Raw genomic sequence first — 20,016 nt, 5'->3', positions numbered from 1 at the left:
AGGCAGTCGTCCAACCAACTGAGCCACCCAGGCGTCCCTATCTATTTATTTTTTAAAGATTTTATTCATCCACTTGGCAGACAGAGACCACAAGTAGGCAGAGAGGCAGGCAGAGAGAGAGGAGGAAGCAGGCTCCCTGCTGAGCAGAGAGCCCGATGCGGGGCTTGATCCCAGGCAGAGGCTTAACCCACTGAGCCACCCGGGGGCCCCAATACTCTATTCTTAAAAAGAAGAGCAGACTAAACTCAAATCAAGGAGACAGACGAGATAATATCTGTAGAAGTAAATTAATGAAACCAACTCCTGGTTCTTGGAGAAAAATCAGTAAAATAGATAAAGTTATAGCCAGACTGAAAGAAAATAAAAGGAATATACCAATATCAGGAATGAAAAAGAGGACAACACTAAATATCCTACAGACATTTAAGGGATAATAGGGAATAATAGGGGAATATTATGAAAGCAGCTTTTGTGTTTATAAATATGATAACTTACATTATAAAAGCAACTTTTATGCTTATAAATATGATAACTTATATATGAAATTGACAAATTCCTTGGAAGACACAAAATACCAACCAAGGCTCGCCCAGAGATATACATAACCTGATAAGTCATCTTCTTTTTGCCCATTGGGGCTATGCCCAGGTATATAAACAACAGGCATATAAACAATTCAGTGGAAAAACAATAATGTTTTTAACAAATGATATAGCAAAATTAGACATCCATACACAAAAACAGAACAAAACAAAACAACAATAAGAAAAACAAAAAAAACCTTGACCAAAGTTAGCAACACAAGCCAAAGTTTATTCAAAATGGATCATAGAGGTTCAATAATTCCACTACTGGGCATTTACCTAAAGAAAACAAAAACATTAATTTGAAAAGATATGTACTCCTATTTATTGCAGCATTATTTATAATAGTTAAGATACAGAAGCAACTTAAATGGCCGTGAATAGATGAATGTCTAAAGAAGCTATGAAACACATGCACACACACACACACACGAGTATTACACAGCCATAAAAAAGGATGAGGTTTTTGCCATTTGCAAAAACACAGATAGACCTAGAGGGTACTATGCTAAGTGGAATAAGTTAGACTGAGACAGAAAAATACCATATGATTCCACTCATACATGGAATCTAAAAAAAAACAAAAATGAAAGCAGACCTATAAATAGAACAAACTGATGGTTGCCAGAGGAAAGAAAGGTGGGAGATGAAAAAAAAATCAGTGAAGGAGAGTGGAGAGATACAGACTTCCTACTAGAGAATGAATAAATCATGGAAATAAAAATGTAGCATAGGAAATGTAGTCAATAATATTGTATGGTGACAGGTGGTAGCTACACTTGTGAGACTAGCGTAACATGTAGAGATAGTAAATCACTATGTTATACACCTGAAACTAACATGTGTCAACTATACTCAAATTTTTAAAATTCTTAAAAATTAATAAATTGGGGCACTTGGGTGGCTTAGTCGGTTAAGTGTCTGCCATCAGCCCAGGTCATGATCCCAGGGTCCTGGGACTGAGTCCCACATAGGTTTCACTGCTCAGCGGGGAGCCTGCTTCTCCCTTTCCCTCTGCCACTCTCCCCTGCTTGTGCTCACTTGCTCCCTAATAAATAAAATCTTTTTAAAAATTAATAAAATTTAGGGGGAAAATTGGACCACAGATTTACATGGAAAACGTAAAACTGTAAGACTTTTGCAAAAAAACAAACAATATTTGTGACCTAGTCAAAGATTTTTTAAATACCATCTATAAAGTGTGATCTTCTAAAGAAAAAAAAAAAAAATTGGATGTTCCAAACTCAAAACTTCTGATCTACAAAAGAAGTGTTAAAAGAATGGGAAAAAATGAACATAGACTAGGAGAAAATATTTGCAAAGCACATACCTAATAATGGACTTCTAACTATGATACATAAAGAATTCTCACAGCTCAATAGATAGAAAACAAAGCAATTTTTAAAAAATTAAAAAAATATTTGAATAGACCCATTTCAGTAAACATGATATATGGGTGGCAAAAAAATACATGAAAAGTTTCTCAATATAATTAGAAGTTATAGAAATGTAATTTAAAAACACAAATAGATACCACTAAACACCTATTAGAATGACTGAAATTAAAAACAGATGACTAGGGCGCCTGGGTGGCTCAGTGGGTTAAGCTGCTGCCTTGGCTCAGGTCATGATCTCAGGGTCCTGGGATCGAGTCCTGCATCGGGCTCTCTGCTCAGCAGGGAGCCTGCTTCCTCCTCTCTCTCTCTGCCTGCCTCTCTGCCTACTTGTAATCTCTCTCTGTCAAATAAATAAATAAAATCTTTAAAACAAACAAACAAAAAAAAAAACAGATGACTAATAACAAATACCAGCAATGGTATAGAGCAATTGGAACTTTCGTACATTGCTCGTAGGAATACAAAGTGGTATGACCACTTGGAACCCATTTTTTCATTTATTGTACAGTTAAATGTACCATATAGTTCATCAATCCAAGTAAAATGAAAACGTGTATATAGGAACCTTTATAAGAATGTTCAGCTGCCTTAGTTATAATCACCCCAGATAGGGAACAACCCACTTGTCCTTCAACTGGTGAAATGGATTAGCAGCTGTGGTAGATCCAGATGGCGGAATGCAACTCAGCAATAAAAAGGAGTGAGCTCCAATCCATGCAGCAGCACGAATGACTCTCAGATGTATTATGCTGAGTGAAATAAGCCAGAGTCAGAGGCTGTGATCCCATTACGACATTCTGGAAAAGCAACTGTACAGAGATGGAAAACAGATCAGTGTTTGGCTGATGGTAAAGGTGATTGGGTGGGGGGGGGGGTGTATAGGGTCAATTACAGAGGGGCATGAGGATGTGTTGGGGGGTAATGGAACTTGTCTGTGTTTTTATTGTGGTAATTACATGATTATTTGCATTTGTCAGCCCTAATACAGCTGTATTCTTAAAAGAATGAGTTTTACTGTATGGAAATTGTGTCTAGCTGACATAAAGAAAGCCATTATTGCCACTAACAACCATCTAGCACAACAGCGCAAAAATCGGTGAACCTGAAGTCAGGAGAATATGATTTGAAAAGAAATACTAGAAAGAGAGAGAGACTTACAGACCTGTGGAAGAGTAGCAAGAAGTCAAACATACAGGCTGTTGGAGCTTCAAAAAGAGGTGAAAGAACAGGGTAGACACCAATTTGAATAAACATGGGCCAAATATTAATCACATTTGTCCCCAAACAATAACCTCACAGAACCAAGAAAGTCAGTGACCCCAGCAGGACAAATACATTGTTTTCATTTACCAAGAACCCCTCAGGGTCAAGTGACTGAAAACAAAAGGTGTACAGGGAAAAGCAGTCAGGGAGAGGGGAGAAGAAACACATGTCACACTGTCCTCCCCACCCCCCACCATCGCCTGGAGTAAGAGTGACAGCTGACTTGTCCTGAGGAATGCTGGAGACTGGAAGACAGTAACTGCTAGGCTGCTGGAAAAACCCCACAGCACTTCATCTAGAATTCTCTGTCAAGGGGAAATCTTTCAAATCAGAAGGTGAGGAAATGACACCTTTGGAGCTAAACCCAAGCCAGGAGAATCACGAGCCGACCTGCGCTATAGGAATTGCTACTGGATTTTCCTCAGGCTAAAGGGAAAGGACAGCTGCTGGAAAGTCAGAATCCCTGGGAACAGAGGAAGAGCAGTCCTCTGGTTGAGGACTCTCCGGCCCTTATCTACTGCTCGGATTTAATATCATAACGTGTTCTGTCATACTCACTGCTCAGCCCTGTGGTTTTGTTTCCAAATTCTCCCAAGCCCATGAGTCGATTCTGAAATCAATCTGTGAGGTCATGACCCGTGTGTACTTCTTAAGAGGGAGAGTAGAATGGAAATTAGCAGAGTTCTCTGGTATGAGACTAACTTGTATTTCAGGCCTGTGTGCTCATATACTGGTTTACACCAAGAAATGTGTTGTTTGATCTCTGGATTGCCGGCCAAGATGTTTGGAAAACGCTGCCCTAACTCCACTGGCCTTTCCATTTCTTGAACATTCCATTTGTGTATGTTATTGCTACCTGAGAACTTCCTTTTTGCCTCTCTTTGCATGGCTGCCTGGTTTTCAACTTTTAACTTTGAGCTCAAGTATTGCCTTCTCAGAAGGTGTTTCCCACCTTTCTAGAAAACCAGGCTACTGAGATCAGTGTCAACATGACCTTGAAAAAAACCCGTACGGCAAAGAACATTAAAAGTTGCTCTTGAACTTACCCCAGATTTGTATGTGGTGGGCAGGCCTTTCTCAAACCTTGTCAGTAATGGGAAAAAAGTGTAGGAAAGCCAATAAACTGTAATGCTAGTCTTTTGGGGGTGGAAAAAAGTTACTGGATTTCTCTAAATCTGTTTCGCAAGAGCTAAAATATATATATATGCATACAGGTTTGTTTGGTGGTTTATTTTTTCTTTTAATTAACACCTGGGCTTTCATACCTTGTATGTTTCTCCCTGCTGGAAATTATTACCTTGTGCTATTTTTTCTGCTGCTGTGTTCAAGCAGCTTTCCATTAATTTCTCCATTTTTCAGTGGTCAAATGTGAATATCCAGTAGTTGAACATGGAAGAATGGTATCAGGAATCAAAAACAAATATTCCTACCAAGATACAGTTCTATTTGAATGCTTCCCAGGCTTCTATCTGAATGGCAGCAACCCAGTGTTCTGTGGTGGGAGTAGTACTTGGGAGCCTGAGACGCCAAAATGTATCAGAGGTACAAATGTCTTTTTCCATCTTTTTGTGTTAGCTTTTATTATTTCTTTGGCATCATTCAATATCAATGATATTGAATCATTGAAAAGAAGAAATTTTAGTATTTAACTCTATCTTGTGTTTATTCCCATGATGGAGGCATGAGATGATTTCTGTGTTGTGATTTTGTATGTTTTCAGAAGGTCTTAACACATCATGTACATCACACGGGTATATAAGTTTCTCTTGGGTAGTATTTTTAAGAATGTATAGGGACCACTTTTAAAATCAATTGAAGCATGAGAATTTTTACATGAATAAGTCAAGAATGAAAGGTATAATTCATATAAATGAAAGCGGTAATGCCCAAGTAGTTGATTCTACGTTATTTGGTTTTTCAGTATCAGTTTCTCCCAATGTAAAACCTCCAATTTTGAGTCATTCACATTAGTCCTTCCTGCGTATGTTAACAAAAAATCCTTTACTGTTGTTTGATTTACACTCATTCATCATTGTTAGTAATGAAAGGATGAAGGACATGTTTATAGCCATTTTGGTTGTTATATATAGTTATTCTAAAACTATCTGGCATAGTTTGCAGATTTAAAAATGTATGTAAACTTGGGCAAGTTACATAGAGTGTAAATGGGATACATTTAGCACTTAGCACAGTGCCTGGCATATAGGAAGCTTCTAAGGGTAGCTCATATGACTTATAGCATCACTCAGATTAAAACTAGTGAAGAGGAAGGTCTATGGCTTCTATTTTATTTTTAAGATTTAGTTAGTTATTTGACAGACAGATGACAAGTAGGCAGAGAAGCAGGCAGAGAGAGAGAGAGAGAGAGAGAGAGATGGAAGCAGGGTCCCAGCTGAGCAGAGAGCTTGATGTGGGTCTCGATCCCAGGAGTCTGGGATCATGACCTGAGCTGAGGGCAGAGGCTTTAACCCACTGAGCCACCCAGGTACCTCTAGGGCTTCTATTTTTTAACATGTCATTGACTTTGCTGTTTTATTCCTTTTAAAGGTGATCTGTTGGCTCCTTTAGAGTGTCTTCCTGATCCAGGACTATGTCTCAGTTGCTGGACTGCAACCAGTTTAGTGTTTTGGTTTTGGTTTTGTTTCTATGTAGCACAATTTAAACTGGGAAATTTCTGCTATCTCCAGAAAAAGGCCTGAATGTCTTCCCTCATTCCCAGTACTTGCCACTTCATACAATTATTGTTTTTGTTTTCATTAGGCATTTTTATTTGGCAATTGAACCTAAATTTCAAAGCAACCAAAAGGCAGGAAAAATCGTTCATTAAAATGAAATGGAGGATTTGTTGCAGGGACTACTTGTCAGCTACTCTACGTAAGACTTGGAAGCTGATTTTGCTCTAATGGAAGGAAATATCTTCCTGATTTGAGGGCTGCTCTCTCTGGCCTCTCTCTGTCTCAGAAAACCCGAGACAACAGAATAGTGGGAAGAGCATTAGCCTGGGCTAACCTCATCAGGGTCCTAGTTTGGCTCTGCTTATTCAAGTTACCTCATTTCTGTGGACTTTACGATTTCATGGAGGTGTTGAACTCAAACAGATCATGAATACTGGCTTTTAATTTGTATATTTTCTATGGCTGTACTATTTTAAAGATTTGGGAGAATTATGCATATTAATGTGGTAATGAGAATACTACTTTTTATAATTCCTATAAACCTAGTACCTGATAGCCTCCTTGTGTACTTCAGTTGAGTGCTGTGAGGTTTGGAGGGAAGGAAATACTTTTTTGGTGGACTGATAAGATTGCATATGAAATTTATACTCCTTGACCCATTCATGTTTACTCACATGGGCCTTGTGGACATATACACTGTGGTGCAGTGTTTGTTGATATGCTCTTTTGAAGGAGTTGAAGTATAAGCATTTCAGAAAGAGTTTATAAAACACCAATAGAGTTTAGGTTTTTTTTTTTTTTTTGAAGATTTTACTTATGTATTTGAGAGAAAGAGAGAAATCACAAGTGGGGGAAGGGTCAGAGAAAGAAGGAAAAGCAGGGTCCCCTCAAAGCAAAGAGCCTGATGTGGGTAAGATCCCAGGACCCTGAGATCATGACCTGAGCCAAAGGCAGACACTTAATTGAGCCACTCAGGTGCCCCTAAAGTTTAGTTTTTGAAAGAATTGTGAGAAAAAGCTTGTGAAGAGAAACTATAAGGATCTTTTAAAAAAATAAAATCAAAACTCCCTGTGGGATTGTTAATCATTTTTTATCATTGGTTAGAAAAAGACTATATCAAAAGCATCAGCAACATATAATGGTGTTAAGGCAGATCTAAATGTGCAAATATTTTTTAAAAGGCCCAAGAAATACTAGGCAGATAAAAAGATACAACTTCTTATGTAGTATGATACTACCTGGATGGTATTTTTTTAAAGATATGTGTGTTTACTCTGAGCACATTATTTTTATAATTTACTATCAGTTAACTTCTAGGATTTCCGTATAAAACACAAGGTTATGGTGGACATTCTTATATATATGCATGCTTATGTACTTGTGCAAATATTTATTAAGTTAAATTCCAAGAAGTAGAATTCCAAAATTTGGAAAGCAGGTGTGTTTTTCATTTTGAGAAGTAATGGATCTTTTTAAATAAAAAATAAGAAAGTAATATTAAATCCATAATTTTATAATGATAAGGCTGGTGAATTGAATCAAATTTATTTTTCCAGGTTTCAAACCTACTTATGCAACCAATCCTCCAGTTTCAAAGTACCCAGGTACACTAATTCTTTCTCTTGCTTTTGTTGTTAACAACTTGATAAGGTGATGAGTACAAAGTTATGTCTTGTTCTAATTTGCATTTGTAGAATTTATCAATGAAGCTGAACTTTTTTAGTTCTAACATTGATTTATCCACTTTTGCTCATTTTTTAAAAATTAAGTTTCTAAAATATTTCTCTTGTTGATTTGTGAGAGCTCATTTTAAGTTAAAGCCTTTTTCTTATGAAGTGAACATTCTTTCAGGGGGTTTTTGGCCTTTTCACTGGTCAGTTTCTTTTAAGATTGTTTATTGCATGCTACTAATTATAGATTGCTCTTATTAAAGATTTTATCTATTTATATGAGGGAGAGGGAAAGAGAGTGCATGAGGAGAGGGGAGGAGCAGAGGGAGAGGGAGAAGCAGGGAACTTAGCAGAGAGCCTGACCCAGAGCTCCATCAGACACCCCCACCCCCCGCTGCCAATCATGACCTCAGCAAAAGGCAGGTGATTAACTGACTGACCCACTCAGGTGCCCCTAGATTGCTTTTTATAACTTTTTGTTGCATGAGTGGTATATGAATATGTTTTTGTAAATTTTCAAACACTATGAAAATAGACATGTAAAGAATTATACTTCTTCCTCTCTAGTCTATTACCTGAATTAATCCCAGTTAATAGACTCGAGTCTCCTCATTAGTTTAGGTGCATCAGCATTCCTTAGATGTATAATTATACATACAGTTGAGTATTTTTTCTTTTATCTCCAACAAAATTGATATCATATTGTATATATTTTTCTGAAACTTACAATTTTTCTACTTAATGTTTTATATTGGGATTATATTTAGATTCACTGTTATTCTTTTCAGGATGACTTTGAAATGTATACTGTATTTATTTATTTAACTGTTCTGTTAGTGGTCTTTTACATATATAGAAATTTTACATCAGTAGGTAGATGGATTAATGGATGTAATGATCTTTTCTCTAGTGGCTATTTATGTTGTGTCTTTCTTATAAAAACTTTATGTCTTCCTCATGCTACAACTTCCTAAACATTTCAACCGTGAGTTCTGATTGCAGTCTTTGCCTTTAAGTCATTAGTGCATCTGAAATTCATTACGGTGTCTGGAGTGAAATCCAGTTCCTCTCTCCTCTACCCATACCCACCCAGTGGCAAAGTATCATTTGTTGAATAAGTTGTTCTTTCTCCAACTGTTTTCAAGTGCCAATTTTTTTGTCATTAAATTCATAGGTGTTCCAGTCAGCTTTCTGTTTCCTTGAACTCTGACCATTCTCGTAACAGCATTAAATCACTTTTTTCCATTCTATGATCTGCTTTACTCTCTGGCAGAATACTTCCTTTTCAGAAATGTTTGGACTGTTTTAGTATACATTTCAAGGCATTATTGTATCCACATTGTTTGTAACCATCACTACTACCTGTCTACAAAACCTTTTCATCATCTCAAATTAAAACATTATAGTCTTTAAACAATAACTCTCAGTTCCCTCCATCACCCAGCCCTGGTAAAAATTCCATTTTCTGTCTTTATGAATTTGATTAGTCTAGGTACTTCTTGAAATGGAATTATTTCTGAATCATTTTATTTAGCATAATGTTTTCAAGGTTCATCCACCTTGTAGCATAGATCAGAACTTTATTCCTTTTTATGGCAGAATAATATAGATTGTTTTGTATATTTTGTTTATTCATTCATCTGTTGATAGACATCTGGGTTCTTTCCACATTTTGGCTACTCTGAGTAATGTTTCTCTGCATATTGGCTTCCAAATGTTTGAATCCTGTTTTTCAATGATAGACTTGAAAATAGAAAATTTTTAATTTTGAGTCCCTATTAGCAGTTTTGGGATGCTGTATACCTAGGAATAGAATCACTGGTTATATGATGATTCTGTGTTTTATTTTTTTGAGGAACAATAGTACTGTCTTCCACAGTGAATACACATTTTACATTCCCACCAGCAAAGCACAAAAGTTCCAGTTTCTTCACCTCTGCCAACATGTATTATTTTCTGCTTTATTTTTACATTTCATTCATTTATTTATTTATTTTTATTAGCATATAATGTATTATTAGCCCCAGGGTACAGGTCTATGAATCATCAGCCTTACACACTTCACAGCACTCACCATAGCACATTCTCCCATGGACTCCCCAATGTCCATAACCCAACCACCCTCTCCTTAACCCCCTCCCCCTGACAACCCTCAATTTGTTTTGTGAGACTGAGAGTCTCTTATGGTTTGTCTCCCTCCCAATCCCATCTTGTTTCATTTTTTCCTTCCCTACCCTCCAAACCCCCCATGTTGCCTCTCAAATTTCCTCATATCAGGGAGATCATATGACAATTGTCTTTCTCTGGTAGACTTATTTCGCTCAGGATAATACCCTCTAGTTCCATCCATATCATTGCAAATGGTAAGATTTCATTTATTTTGATGGCTGCATAGTGTTCCATTGTCTATATTTATACCACGTCTTTTTTATCCATTCATCTGTTGATGGGCATCTAGGGTCTTTCCATAGATTGGCTATTGTGGACATTGCTTCTATTAACATTCAGGTGCACGAGCCTCTTCAGATCACTACATTCTTATCTTTACGGTACATACCCAGTAGTGCGACTGCTGGGTGGTAGGGTAGCTCTATTTTCAACTTTCTGAGGAGCCTCCATACTGTTTCCCACAGTGGCTACACCAGCTTGCATTCCCACCAACTATTTTCTGCTTCTTGAAAATAATGATCATACTGTGTGTTAGGTAATATATGAGGTAGAATCTCATCATGGTTTTTATCTGCATTTCCCTAACAATTAGTAATGTGTTGCACATCTTTTCCTGTGCATATTGGCATTCTGTATCTTTTTTGGAGAAAAGTGTATTCAAGTCCTTTGTCCATTTTTGATGGATTGTGTTTTGTTTTGTTTTACTTTTGAATTTTAGGAGTTCCTTTTATATTTTGGATATTAATCCCTTATTATATGAGTTTCAGATATTTTCTCCCATTCTGTTGGTTGCTTTTTCAGTCTATTGCTAGTGTCCTTTGATGTACAGATTTTTTTATGTTTGTTATAGTCTAAGTTATCTGTTTTTTTCTTTTGTTGCCTGTGCATTTGGTGTCAAATTCAATAAATCATTGCCAGGTGCAACATCATGAAGCTTGTAGTCTTAGTTTCTTCTGAGGGTTTTATAGTTTTAAATTTTTAGGGTCTTTGATCCATTTTGAGTTAACTTTTGTATTTGGTGAATGGCAAGTGTTAAAAGTCATCCTTTTGTGTATGTCGTTATCCAGTTTTCAAAACCATTTGTGGAAAAGATTGCTCTTTCCCTACTGAAGTTTGTCAGCACCTTTGTGGAGAATTACTTAACAGCATATCCAAAGATTTATTTTGTGGCTTCTGTTCCATTTGTCTGTAGGTCTGTCTTTAGAATGTCTTTAGAATGCCAGCACCATTCTGTTTTGGTTATTGTAGCTTTATAGTAAGTTTTGAAATCAGGAAATATGAGTCCTTTCATCTTTCTCTTTTCATGTTTGCCTTGACTGTTCCTAGTTCCTTGAGATTATATATGAATTTTCGGATGGATTTTTCTTTTCCTACAAAGAGCATCATTAGAATTTTGATAGGGGTTGCATTTCATTTGTAGATTATTTCTTATCATGTTTACATCTTAACTTTAGTAGGTCCCCCAATCCACAAACACAGGGTTTGCTTTCCCGTTATTTATGTCTTTTTAAATTCCTTTCTGCTTTAGCTTATACTTTTCAGTGTAACAAGTCCTTTACCTCCTTTGTCATGTTTATTCCAAAGTCTTTTACTCTTTTTGATTCAGTTATAAATGGAATTGTTTTCTTAATTTCCTTTTTAGGTTGCTTATTGTTAGTGTGTAGAAATGCAATTGATTTTTGCTTGTTGATTTTGTATCCAGCAACTTTAATGAATTCATTTATTCATTCCACCAGGACTGTGTGTATGTGTGTTTAATCTTTAGAGTTTTCTATGTAAAAGATCATGTCACCTATGAATAGAGATCATTTTATTTCTTCCTAATTTAGATGTTTTTTATTTCTTTTTCAACTAGTTCTGATATGAATTTCCATATCAGAAATATGGAATAGAAGTGGCAAACACAGACACCCTGTCCAGTTCCAGATCTTTTTTTCTTTTAAGATTATTTATTTATTTATTTGAGAGAGAGAGAGAGTGAGTGAGAGAAAGCAGGAGAGGGGAGAGGGTCAAAGGGAGAAGCAGACTCCCTGCTGAGCAGGAAGCCAGACACGGGACTCGATCCCAGGACTTGATCCTGGGACTCCAGGATCACGACCTGAGATGAAAGCAGTTGCTTAACCAACTGAGCCACCCAGAACAGGCACCCCCTGTTCCAGGTCTTAAGGGAAAAACTTTAGTCCCTCACCATTAAATGTGATGTCAGCCATGGGTTTTTGATAAGTGGCTTTTGTTATGTTGAAGAGACTTTCTATTCCAGATCAGCTTCTAAATTGTTTCAAAGTCCTCCTCTATTTTTTTAATTTTAAGTAGAATCATGTTGAATTCAGGATAATTTTGAGGATGTGGCAATGATAAGTTTGCTTCCTATACCACAGACTATTGTCACAGGAAATATCAGTGGACAGGAAGAATATTGTTGAAGACATCAAATATAAATTTATAATTGATGAGAGCACTTTTATTTATAACCATTAAGGAAAATGAAATGAAAAGTGGTTTCATACAAAAGCAAAAAATAAAACCAGTGAATTTATGGACCTTTAAGCTTTTGGCTATCTTTCTTTTTTAACTTATTTCTATTTTTTCCCCTAGGCTATCCGGAGCCCAGTGACCGACTAACACTTGAAGACTTTGAGGAATTAGGTATTATTTTGGCTACTAATTACTCTGCATTATGAGGCCTTGGAGTTCTATGTGGACATATCTATTGTGTTTCAATCATTGGTAGTTAAGGAAGGAACCAAGTTTCACAAAATTGGACATTTGGAGTTTAAATTTTAGTAGTCCACTTAACATGCTAAACCTAAGTGGTACTGTATATGGAGACCCGTAGGTCATTTCCTCTAATCTAGGGAATTCTGATAGTCCTGGTGAGCTTTACGAAGTAACCTGGTACAGCTCCAACAGCACAAAGCCATGAAAAGTCAAGTTCCAGTGAAGAGTTTTGCAAGAGGGATTCTAACCCTGGAATCTGATTAGAAGGATTCTCTGATCAGAATGAGCTGGACACGCTAGCGCTCACCCTGAAACTAGACTGGGGAGCGACTTCTCTGACATGGCATTAGATGATCTGATCCAAATTAAATGCATCTACCATCTGGGACCCTTGTGTGCTCAGTCTTCAAACAGTTTTCTTTTTTTCTCAGATGCAGGCATCATCACTGTGATTGTTCTTACTCTTCGTAAGTAGCCCGAACAAGATGCCACTTAATCAAAATACAACTGCAAAGAAGTGCATTATTTTTTAAATGACTTTTCAGTTTCTATAGCTTGAAATGAAGTCCCCCAGTCTAGAACAGCCTGACCTTGGTATGACACACTGCGTTTTGCTGGCGAATGTGTAGTCTTTTATACTGTACACGTCCACTTAGTCACAAACCCTGCACGTTACATGTGTTTTCAGGATGATTGGGCACGAGTTTGTGTCCCAGAGATGCTTCGGGTAATTTTCTAAACGAAGCAAGGATTATTCTCTGGCTTCCTGTGGACTAGTCCAGTGACTCCAGGGAATGGGCCTTAGATAGTAAGAGAGTCCGGAGGGAACATGAATAGATAGGTGCTTAAGTAAAATAACATTTTCTAACGACTGCAATGCAACCAGCACTTACTTATTTCTGCTGCTAAATCTTAAATCTTGACACCCAGCTTTCCAAGTTTTATGTCCTTTGTCTCCTGGTCTCTTGCAGTTGTTGGCCTTGCCGTACTTTGCACCTGCCTGTATAGATGTTTTCAAAGGGGAAAGAAAGGGTAAATAAAAGCATGTTCTTTTAACTCATGGTCCTGCTCACTCTTGACATCCTCTCGTGCAGCTCTTCTGTTTGTCCCGCATACCGCCTTTCCAGAATCTGTGCCTGCATGAGCGGCCCATCCCGTTTGCTTGTGTTTACTGAAACCGCCTCGGGCTGCTGTTAAGGTTCCTGCAGTCAGAGGGTTCCTTGCAGAGTAGCCGCAGCTGTTCCCTAACAAGAAACATTTCGGTGGGATTTGAGATTTAAGTTGTGTAGCAAATCATGGACCTAGGTTTACCCTGTGTCCTACATTGGACTAGTGGTCAAGATTAAATTTAGAACCACCCACGGTGGAGGCTTGGACAGTTGTAGTCCTTGAAATTTTTATGATGAAAGTTTCCATATGTCTGGGTAACTTAGGTAATTGTAAGAAGCTATGTAGGTTCTCATTCAAATACCCAATTTGATTTGTTTTTATGTAGAGCTTTTATTTATACTTGTTGAACTAGGGAAGGGAAAACAGCACTATTTGATTTCCCTCTTATGTTCTCTTAATTTACAGGGTTTCAGTAAAACTGATGGGATTAAACTTAACATTACTGAGGGGTAAGATTTACAAAGCACCTCATTAACTTTATCTTTGTTTTTAATTTATAAAACTGAAAAAAAAAAGGGGGAGGCTTATAATAGGAAAAAAAAGTGTATAAGTACATATCTCCTATCGAGAATAGGGCTTTTAAATATCAAACTTAAAATTTTAATGAAATGTCTTTCAATTTAGTAAGAGACTTAGAACAAATCCTGGAGCATAGACCAAGATTAGGTGCTTTGAAATATCTGATTTTTTAGTGATTTTTAGTAATTTCCTTTCCAGGTAGCTTGGGAAATACCTCTAACATGAAACCTAATCATTCTAGGGATGCCTGGGTGCCTCAGTCATTGTTTGCCTTCAGCTCAGGTCATGATCTCAGACTCTCTGCTCAGCAGTGAGTCCGCTTCTCCTTCTCCCTCTGCCTGCTGATGACCCTGCTTGTGTTCTCTCCCTCTCTCTCTCTGACAAATTAAGTAAATAAAATCTAAAAAAAAAAAAACCACTAATAATTTTAAGGCTCTTGGTATTCATGGTTTTATGATATAATTTGCCTTTTTTATTAATCGTCTGGTTTAGGCTATATAAAAAAAAAAACAAAACAGATTCTTTAGGGGCACCTGGATGGCTCAGTGGGCTAAATCCTCTGCCTTCGGCTCAGTCGTGATCCCAGGGTCCTGGGATGGAGCCCCACATTGGGCTCTCTGCTCAGCAGGGAGCCTGCTTCCCTTCCTCTCTCTGCCTGCCTCTCTGCCTGCTTGTGATCTCTGTCCGTCTGTCAAATAAATAAGTAAAATCTTTAAAAAAAAGTATATTCTTTACACATAAAGGACTCAAACTTTTTTATATTATTGGTTATTATTTTTAAACCATAGTGCATTTGTTTGAATCTTCAATCTTATATTTTTAGAACACATGATATGCATATTGGATTTCTCAATCAGTAGTATATTTTTTAGTACATATACACCATAGCATGAGAAGGAAATGGTGGAATAATTTTACAAGTCCAAAGGTTTTGTCTAGAAATAACTTCTCGAGAAAGCAAAACAAAATAGCCTTCTGCTTCTTACTTTCCTTTTTTGCTTAAATTCTCTGTGTCAAAATACTTACTGGGTCCTTAGCAAGTATTACTTAAACTCTCTGTAGTTGCCAGTTAATGGGTCTTATAACCTGAGCCTCTGGTTTAAGATGGCATCATAAGAGGATCCTGAACTCACCTTTTCTCAAACACATAGAATCTACAGCTACATACAGAACAATTCCCTCTGGAAGAAATCTGAAAACTAACTTGATGAACTCCTACACATTTGGTGGATAAAAAACCCACATCAAGGGGCACCTGACTGGCTCAATCAGTGGGGCCTCTGACTCTTGATCTTGGGTTTGTGAATTCAGGCCCCACATGAGGCATGGAGCCTACTTTTAAAAAACACAAAATTGTACATCAAAATGGGTAGGAGAGACTGAGATAGTATCTCACCATAAAATCCTCCCCAAACGTGGTAACAGTCAGGCGGAAACTCAATTCTGAGCTTCGTGGGAAGAAAAATGTTTGAACCCCACATCTGGCACCCCATCTTTTAAGACCTACACCTGACAGATGGGTCTGCAAACACATCTAGCTTTGAAAGCCAATGCGGCTTATGTCTATAAGGTTATAGCGAATCAAGAAACAGTTCCTGAAGTGCCCATGTGGATAACCCCCCAGGGTCCAGTGGAGAGGCAGCTGACTGAAATGCCTGGACTTTCTGTGGAAGAGATCTGTTTGCTTCTCTTAAAAGCTTTAGGCTGAAGGGCAGGTATCTAATGTCACCCTCACCTAACCCAGCTGAAATACTCTTAAAAGCCCGTGGAGGCTGGAGGGCCCCATCTTCCTGCTGTCGTTCTGCCTGCTCTCAGCTGCTGGTATCTTTCAGAAGGGAGCTTGTGCACACATCCGGGGCTTTGGCGTTTATAGCTGCCACCCAGGGAACACCGCTTGATTGCCTGGCACTCGTGACCAGGGAGGCTGACATTGCAGGTCCCGCAGGCCATAACAGAGAAGGACCTGTTAACAGGCCACACCCCAGGACACAGCACAGAGGCAGCCAACTGAAATGTGCCACCAGTCTTTCTGGAAGGAGGCCTATTAGCGTAGCCACATCTCTGAGGCCTGAGGGACAGGCTTCTCTTTAAAAAATGGCTGACTGCGGTCCTCTCCAGACACCTCGCTGTCTTCCTCTGTCCCTCTGCTGGACTCCATATTGCCAGCAGCTCCAGGAAAGAAGCTCATGCAGCTATCAAGTGGCCCGTGGGGCTTATATCTGCAGGTCACACAGGACTGTAACAAACTGACCGTTGTTAACCGGCTGCCCAGTCCAGGACACAGCACAGAGGTGGCGACTGAAGTCATCCCAGTCTTTCTGTGACAGGCCTTTTAGCTTATCTGCATAGCTGTGGCCTAAGGAACAGGCTTCTAATGAGACACATGTTGGTGAGCCCAAGACAGTCCTCTCCAGAGACTGGCAGACTGACAGGCACCTTCAAACTCTCCTTCTGCCCAGCCCCAGGTTGTACATGTCTCTGGGAAAGGAGCTTGTGTATATGGCTGACGCCGCAGCTTTTGTGGCTGTTACCCATAGGACATATCCCTTGATAACCGGCCCTGGTGGTCAACAGGACAGTAACAAATAAAGCAATGGCTCTTAACTATCGCCATAGGGCCCCATACAGAGGGAGCACCCCAAAGTGTCCAGTGCCCAGCATTCCCCTGAAGGAGGTTTATTTGCATGCTTTCTAAGCTGCCACCCGAGGGACTGGCTTCCAATCAGCCTAGGTGCTGACTGGGGTCTTCCTCTCTTGGACACTGACAAGTCTTGACAATACCCTCAACTCCTGAGAGCCACTGAGAACAAAGTCAGCAGCTTGGACAATCGCAAAGGTTTGAGAGACAACCAAGAACTAGGGCTTGGTTGAACGGTAAGTTATATCCCTACACCAGGGTGCTGCTTTAGGACTGGGAGAGCTGTTTCCTTGAACACCTAGAAACCAACAAGGTCAAGAAACATAAGAAACAAAGGAACATGTTCCAAATGAAAGAACAAGATAAAGCCTGGGGAAAAGATCATAGTGAAATGGAATTAGTGATTTACATGTTCATCAATAGATAAGTGGATAATGAACCAGTGGTACATATACAATGGGATATTATTCAGCCATAAAAAAAGGAGGAAATCTTGTTGTTTGTGACAACATGGATGGACGGTCGAGGGCATTTGGCTAAATGCAGTAAGACAGAGAACACAAATAGCATATGATCTCACTTATATGTGGTCTCTTGAAAAGACAAAAACACAACTCTTAGATGCAGGGAGCAGATTACTGGGTGCCGAGGAGGGTGGCAGGGGTGAGTGAGATGGGTGAAGGAGGTCAAAAAGGTACAAACTTCCAGTTACAAATAAGTCACAGAATGTAAAGCACAGCATGGTAATATGGTTAATAATACTGTATTGCATATTTGAAGGTTGCTAAGAGTAGACCTTAAAAGTTTTCATAGTAAGAAAAGAATTATATCTGTATGGTGATGAATGCTAACTAGATTTATTCGTGGCGATAATTTTGCAAATGTACAAATCTTATTTAAGTATATTGTATACCCGAAACTGATGTGTTATATGTAAATTACACCTCACTTTAAAAAAAAAAATGGACAATGTGAATATACATTCTTCTAAAGAAGACATAGAAATTGCCAACAGATGTATGAAAAGATGTTCAAAATCACTAAACATCAGGGAAATGCAAATCAAAACCACCAAGAGAGATTATCTCACAACTGTTAGAATGGCTACTTCAAAAAGATATGACAGTAGAAAGGTGAGCCCTTGTACACTATTGGTGGGAATGTAAATTAGTGTACCATATGGAAAATAGTATGGAGGTTCCTGAAAAAAGTAAAAATAGAAATAACTTACCCATCAATTCCATTTGTGGGTATTTATCTAAAGGAGATGATATCACTGTTTTGAAAATACACTTGCACACCAGTGTTCATTGCAGCATTATTTACAATAAGACGTGAAAACAACCTAAATATTCGTCAGTGAATAAATGGATAAAGAAAATATTGTACATATATATATACCATAAAATGAAAATATATTGTCTGTGTATATACTATATACATACATATATTATAGAATGTGGTACATTTAAGTGTATAATGAATATTATACATAATTGTATAGCCCATTATATAGATTCCATCATCTGATGATATGTTATTCAGCCATAAAAAAGGAAATCCTGCCATTCGTGACAACACAGATGGACCTTCGAGCATTATGCCAGGTTAAATAAAGCAGAGAAGGACAAATACTTTATGATATCACTTATATGTGGAAGCTTAAAAAAATGAACTCAGATACAGAGAAAAGTTTGGTGGGTGCCAGAGATGGAGCGGAGTCGAGGAGGATGGGGAGAAGGGGTGTTAGTTGAGCTGAGTGAAGGTGGTCAAAAGGTTTGCAGTTTGTAGGACGTACTACATCGCTGAGGACATAATTGACAGAATGGTGACTATAGTTAATAATACCATATGACATATTTGAAAGATGCTAAGGGAGTATATCTTTAAAGTGTCTGTCACACATCCACGATATATTTGTAACTGTGTTGTGAATGATAACTAAACTTATTGTGATTATTTTGCAATATGTATATTTCTCAAATTATTATGTGTTCATCTAAAGCTAAAACAATGATCTATGTAAATTATCTTTCAATTTTTTAAAAAGGCCATACTTGACTGCTTACCATCCAAATTTTCTTTGTAAACAGAATATTGCAATAATAAAATTTTTAAATATTTTCAGAAAATATATCTTTAACTGGTGCAATGTGATTAATCCTATATATGGTAGCATAATTTGGAGGGAAAAGAGTTTTTTAAAAAAGAGTGTGGGAAGAAAAATTCATAAATGCCAAATGAGCTAATTTATGAAGAATATTTTAGGATACGTTACCCTTTTCATGACAGGAACATACTCCGTTAGAAAATCAGTATTCTAGAACAGCTTTATCAATTTTAGATTCTCTAAATTATTTCATGTCAGGACATTGAACTATTTTACCAAACTCTCTAGGTTCTATGTTGTTTCAAAACTCAAGTCTCTCTCATGTGGGTTGATATTACACCTTTCTCCTTTACAATCTAGAACAATGCTTCTCTAACGTTCACGTGCACATTAATCACCTGGGGTCTTGCTAAAATGCAGACTTTGAGTCATAGGTCTGGTGCCGAGACAGATATCCTGTCTATCATGAGCACCCAGCGATGCTGCCGCTGGCCTGGGTTGCACTCTGAGTCACCAGAGGGGGTGACTTGATGGAGACGCTCACGTTCCTGAAACCTGAAGAAAATACCGTCAAGCTCAGCAAAGTTTTTCTCCTATTTAAGATAATTGGACTTCTTAAAGATTCCTATGAGAGAGAGATTCTTTGAAAGAGTGTGGGCTAATATTTATATTTACGTTGCTGTTGTTTAAAAAAGTAAAGATTTGAATTATATTCTTTGTAGTGCCTAATGCCCATCACCTTTCTCCCTGAAATTGAGCATTGTTGCCTGAGAAACTTGCTTACGAGACTATAAAGTGTAAGCAGGCACTGCTCTGTTTCTAGGGGTAACTCCGGAAGCAGGGCACGAGGCACAGACCGTCCCAGACGGCTGCTGGAACTTGGTATAAAATGGACTTTGGTGGAAACTTGCACTTGTGATGACTTGGGAACAGGTCACCCTTCTGCAGCCTCCATCCCAAAGCACAAACATTGTGGAAGTCCTCACGTTTCAGGTCATGAATGTGGCCCCACACAGACAGGTTCTGCTGTGGTCGTCTATTCTTAGTCTCAGCTAGGAATAGAATGGGATCCCCAGGGCATGTGAAATGGGCCCTTTTCCTTC

General features: G+C 38.2%; 1 protein-coding gene across 7 annotated transcripts in view; it reads left to right on the top strand.

Moving 5' to 3' along the window:
- Positions 1-18,931, top strand: part of LOC132025558 (membrane cofactor protein-like) — a 34,515-nt gene extending 15,584 nt beyond the window's left edge. Inside the window, exons 2-8 of one of the 7 annotated variants that reach the window (XM_059412996.1) lie at positions 4,706-4,786; positions 7,476-7,523; positions 12,354-12,404; positions 12,908-12,943; positions 13,448-13,508; positions 14,052-14,095; positions 14,407-18,931. In XM_059412996.1, coding sequence (XP_059268979.1) covers positions 4,706-4,786; positions 7,476-7,523; positions 12,354-12,404; positions 12,908-12,943; positions 13,448-13,508; positions 14,052-14,095; positions 14,407-14,510 — 425 coding nt within the window. In that variant the 3' untranslated portion in view covers positions 14,511-18,931. Of the gene's footprint in view, positions 1-4,603; positions 4,787-7,475; positions 7,524-12,353; positions 12,405-12,907; positions 12,944-13,447; positions 13,509-14,051 lie in introns of all 7 variants that reach the window. The other 6 variants (XM_059412993.1, XM_059412997.1, XM_059412994.1 and 3 more) reach the window with 6 other exon arrangements.
- Positions 18,932-20,016: the final 1,085 nt, after the last annotated feature.

Source organism: Mustela nigripes, chromosome 10 (genome assembly GCF_022355385.1).
Source record: "Mustela nigripes isolate SB6536 chromosome 10, MUSNIG.SB6536, whole genome shotgun sequence".
Classification (NCBI taxonomy): Eukaryota; Metazoa; Chordata; class Mammalia; order Carnivora; family Mustelidae; genus Mustela; species Mustela nigripes.
This window is presented reverse-complemented; position numbering and strand designations above follow the sequence as displayed.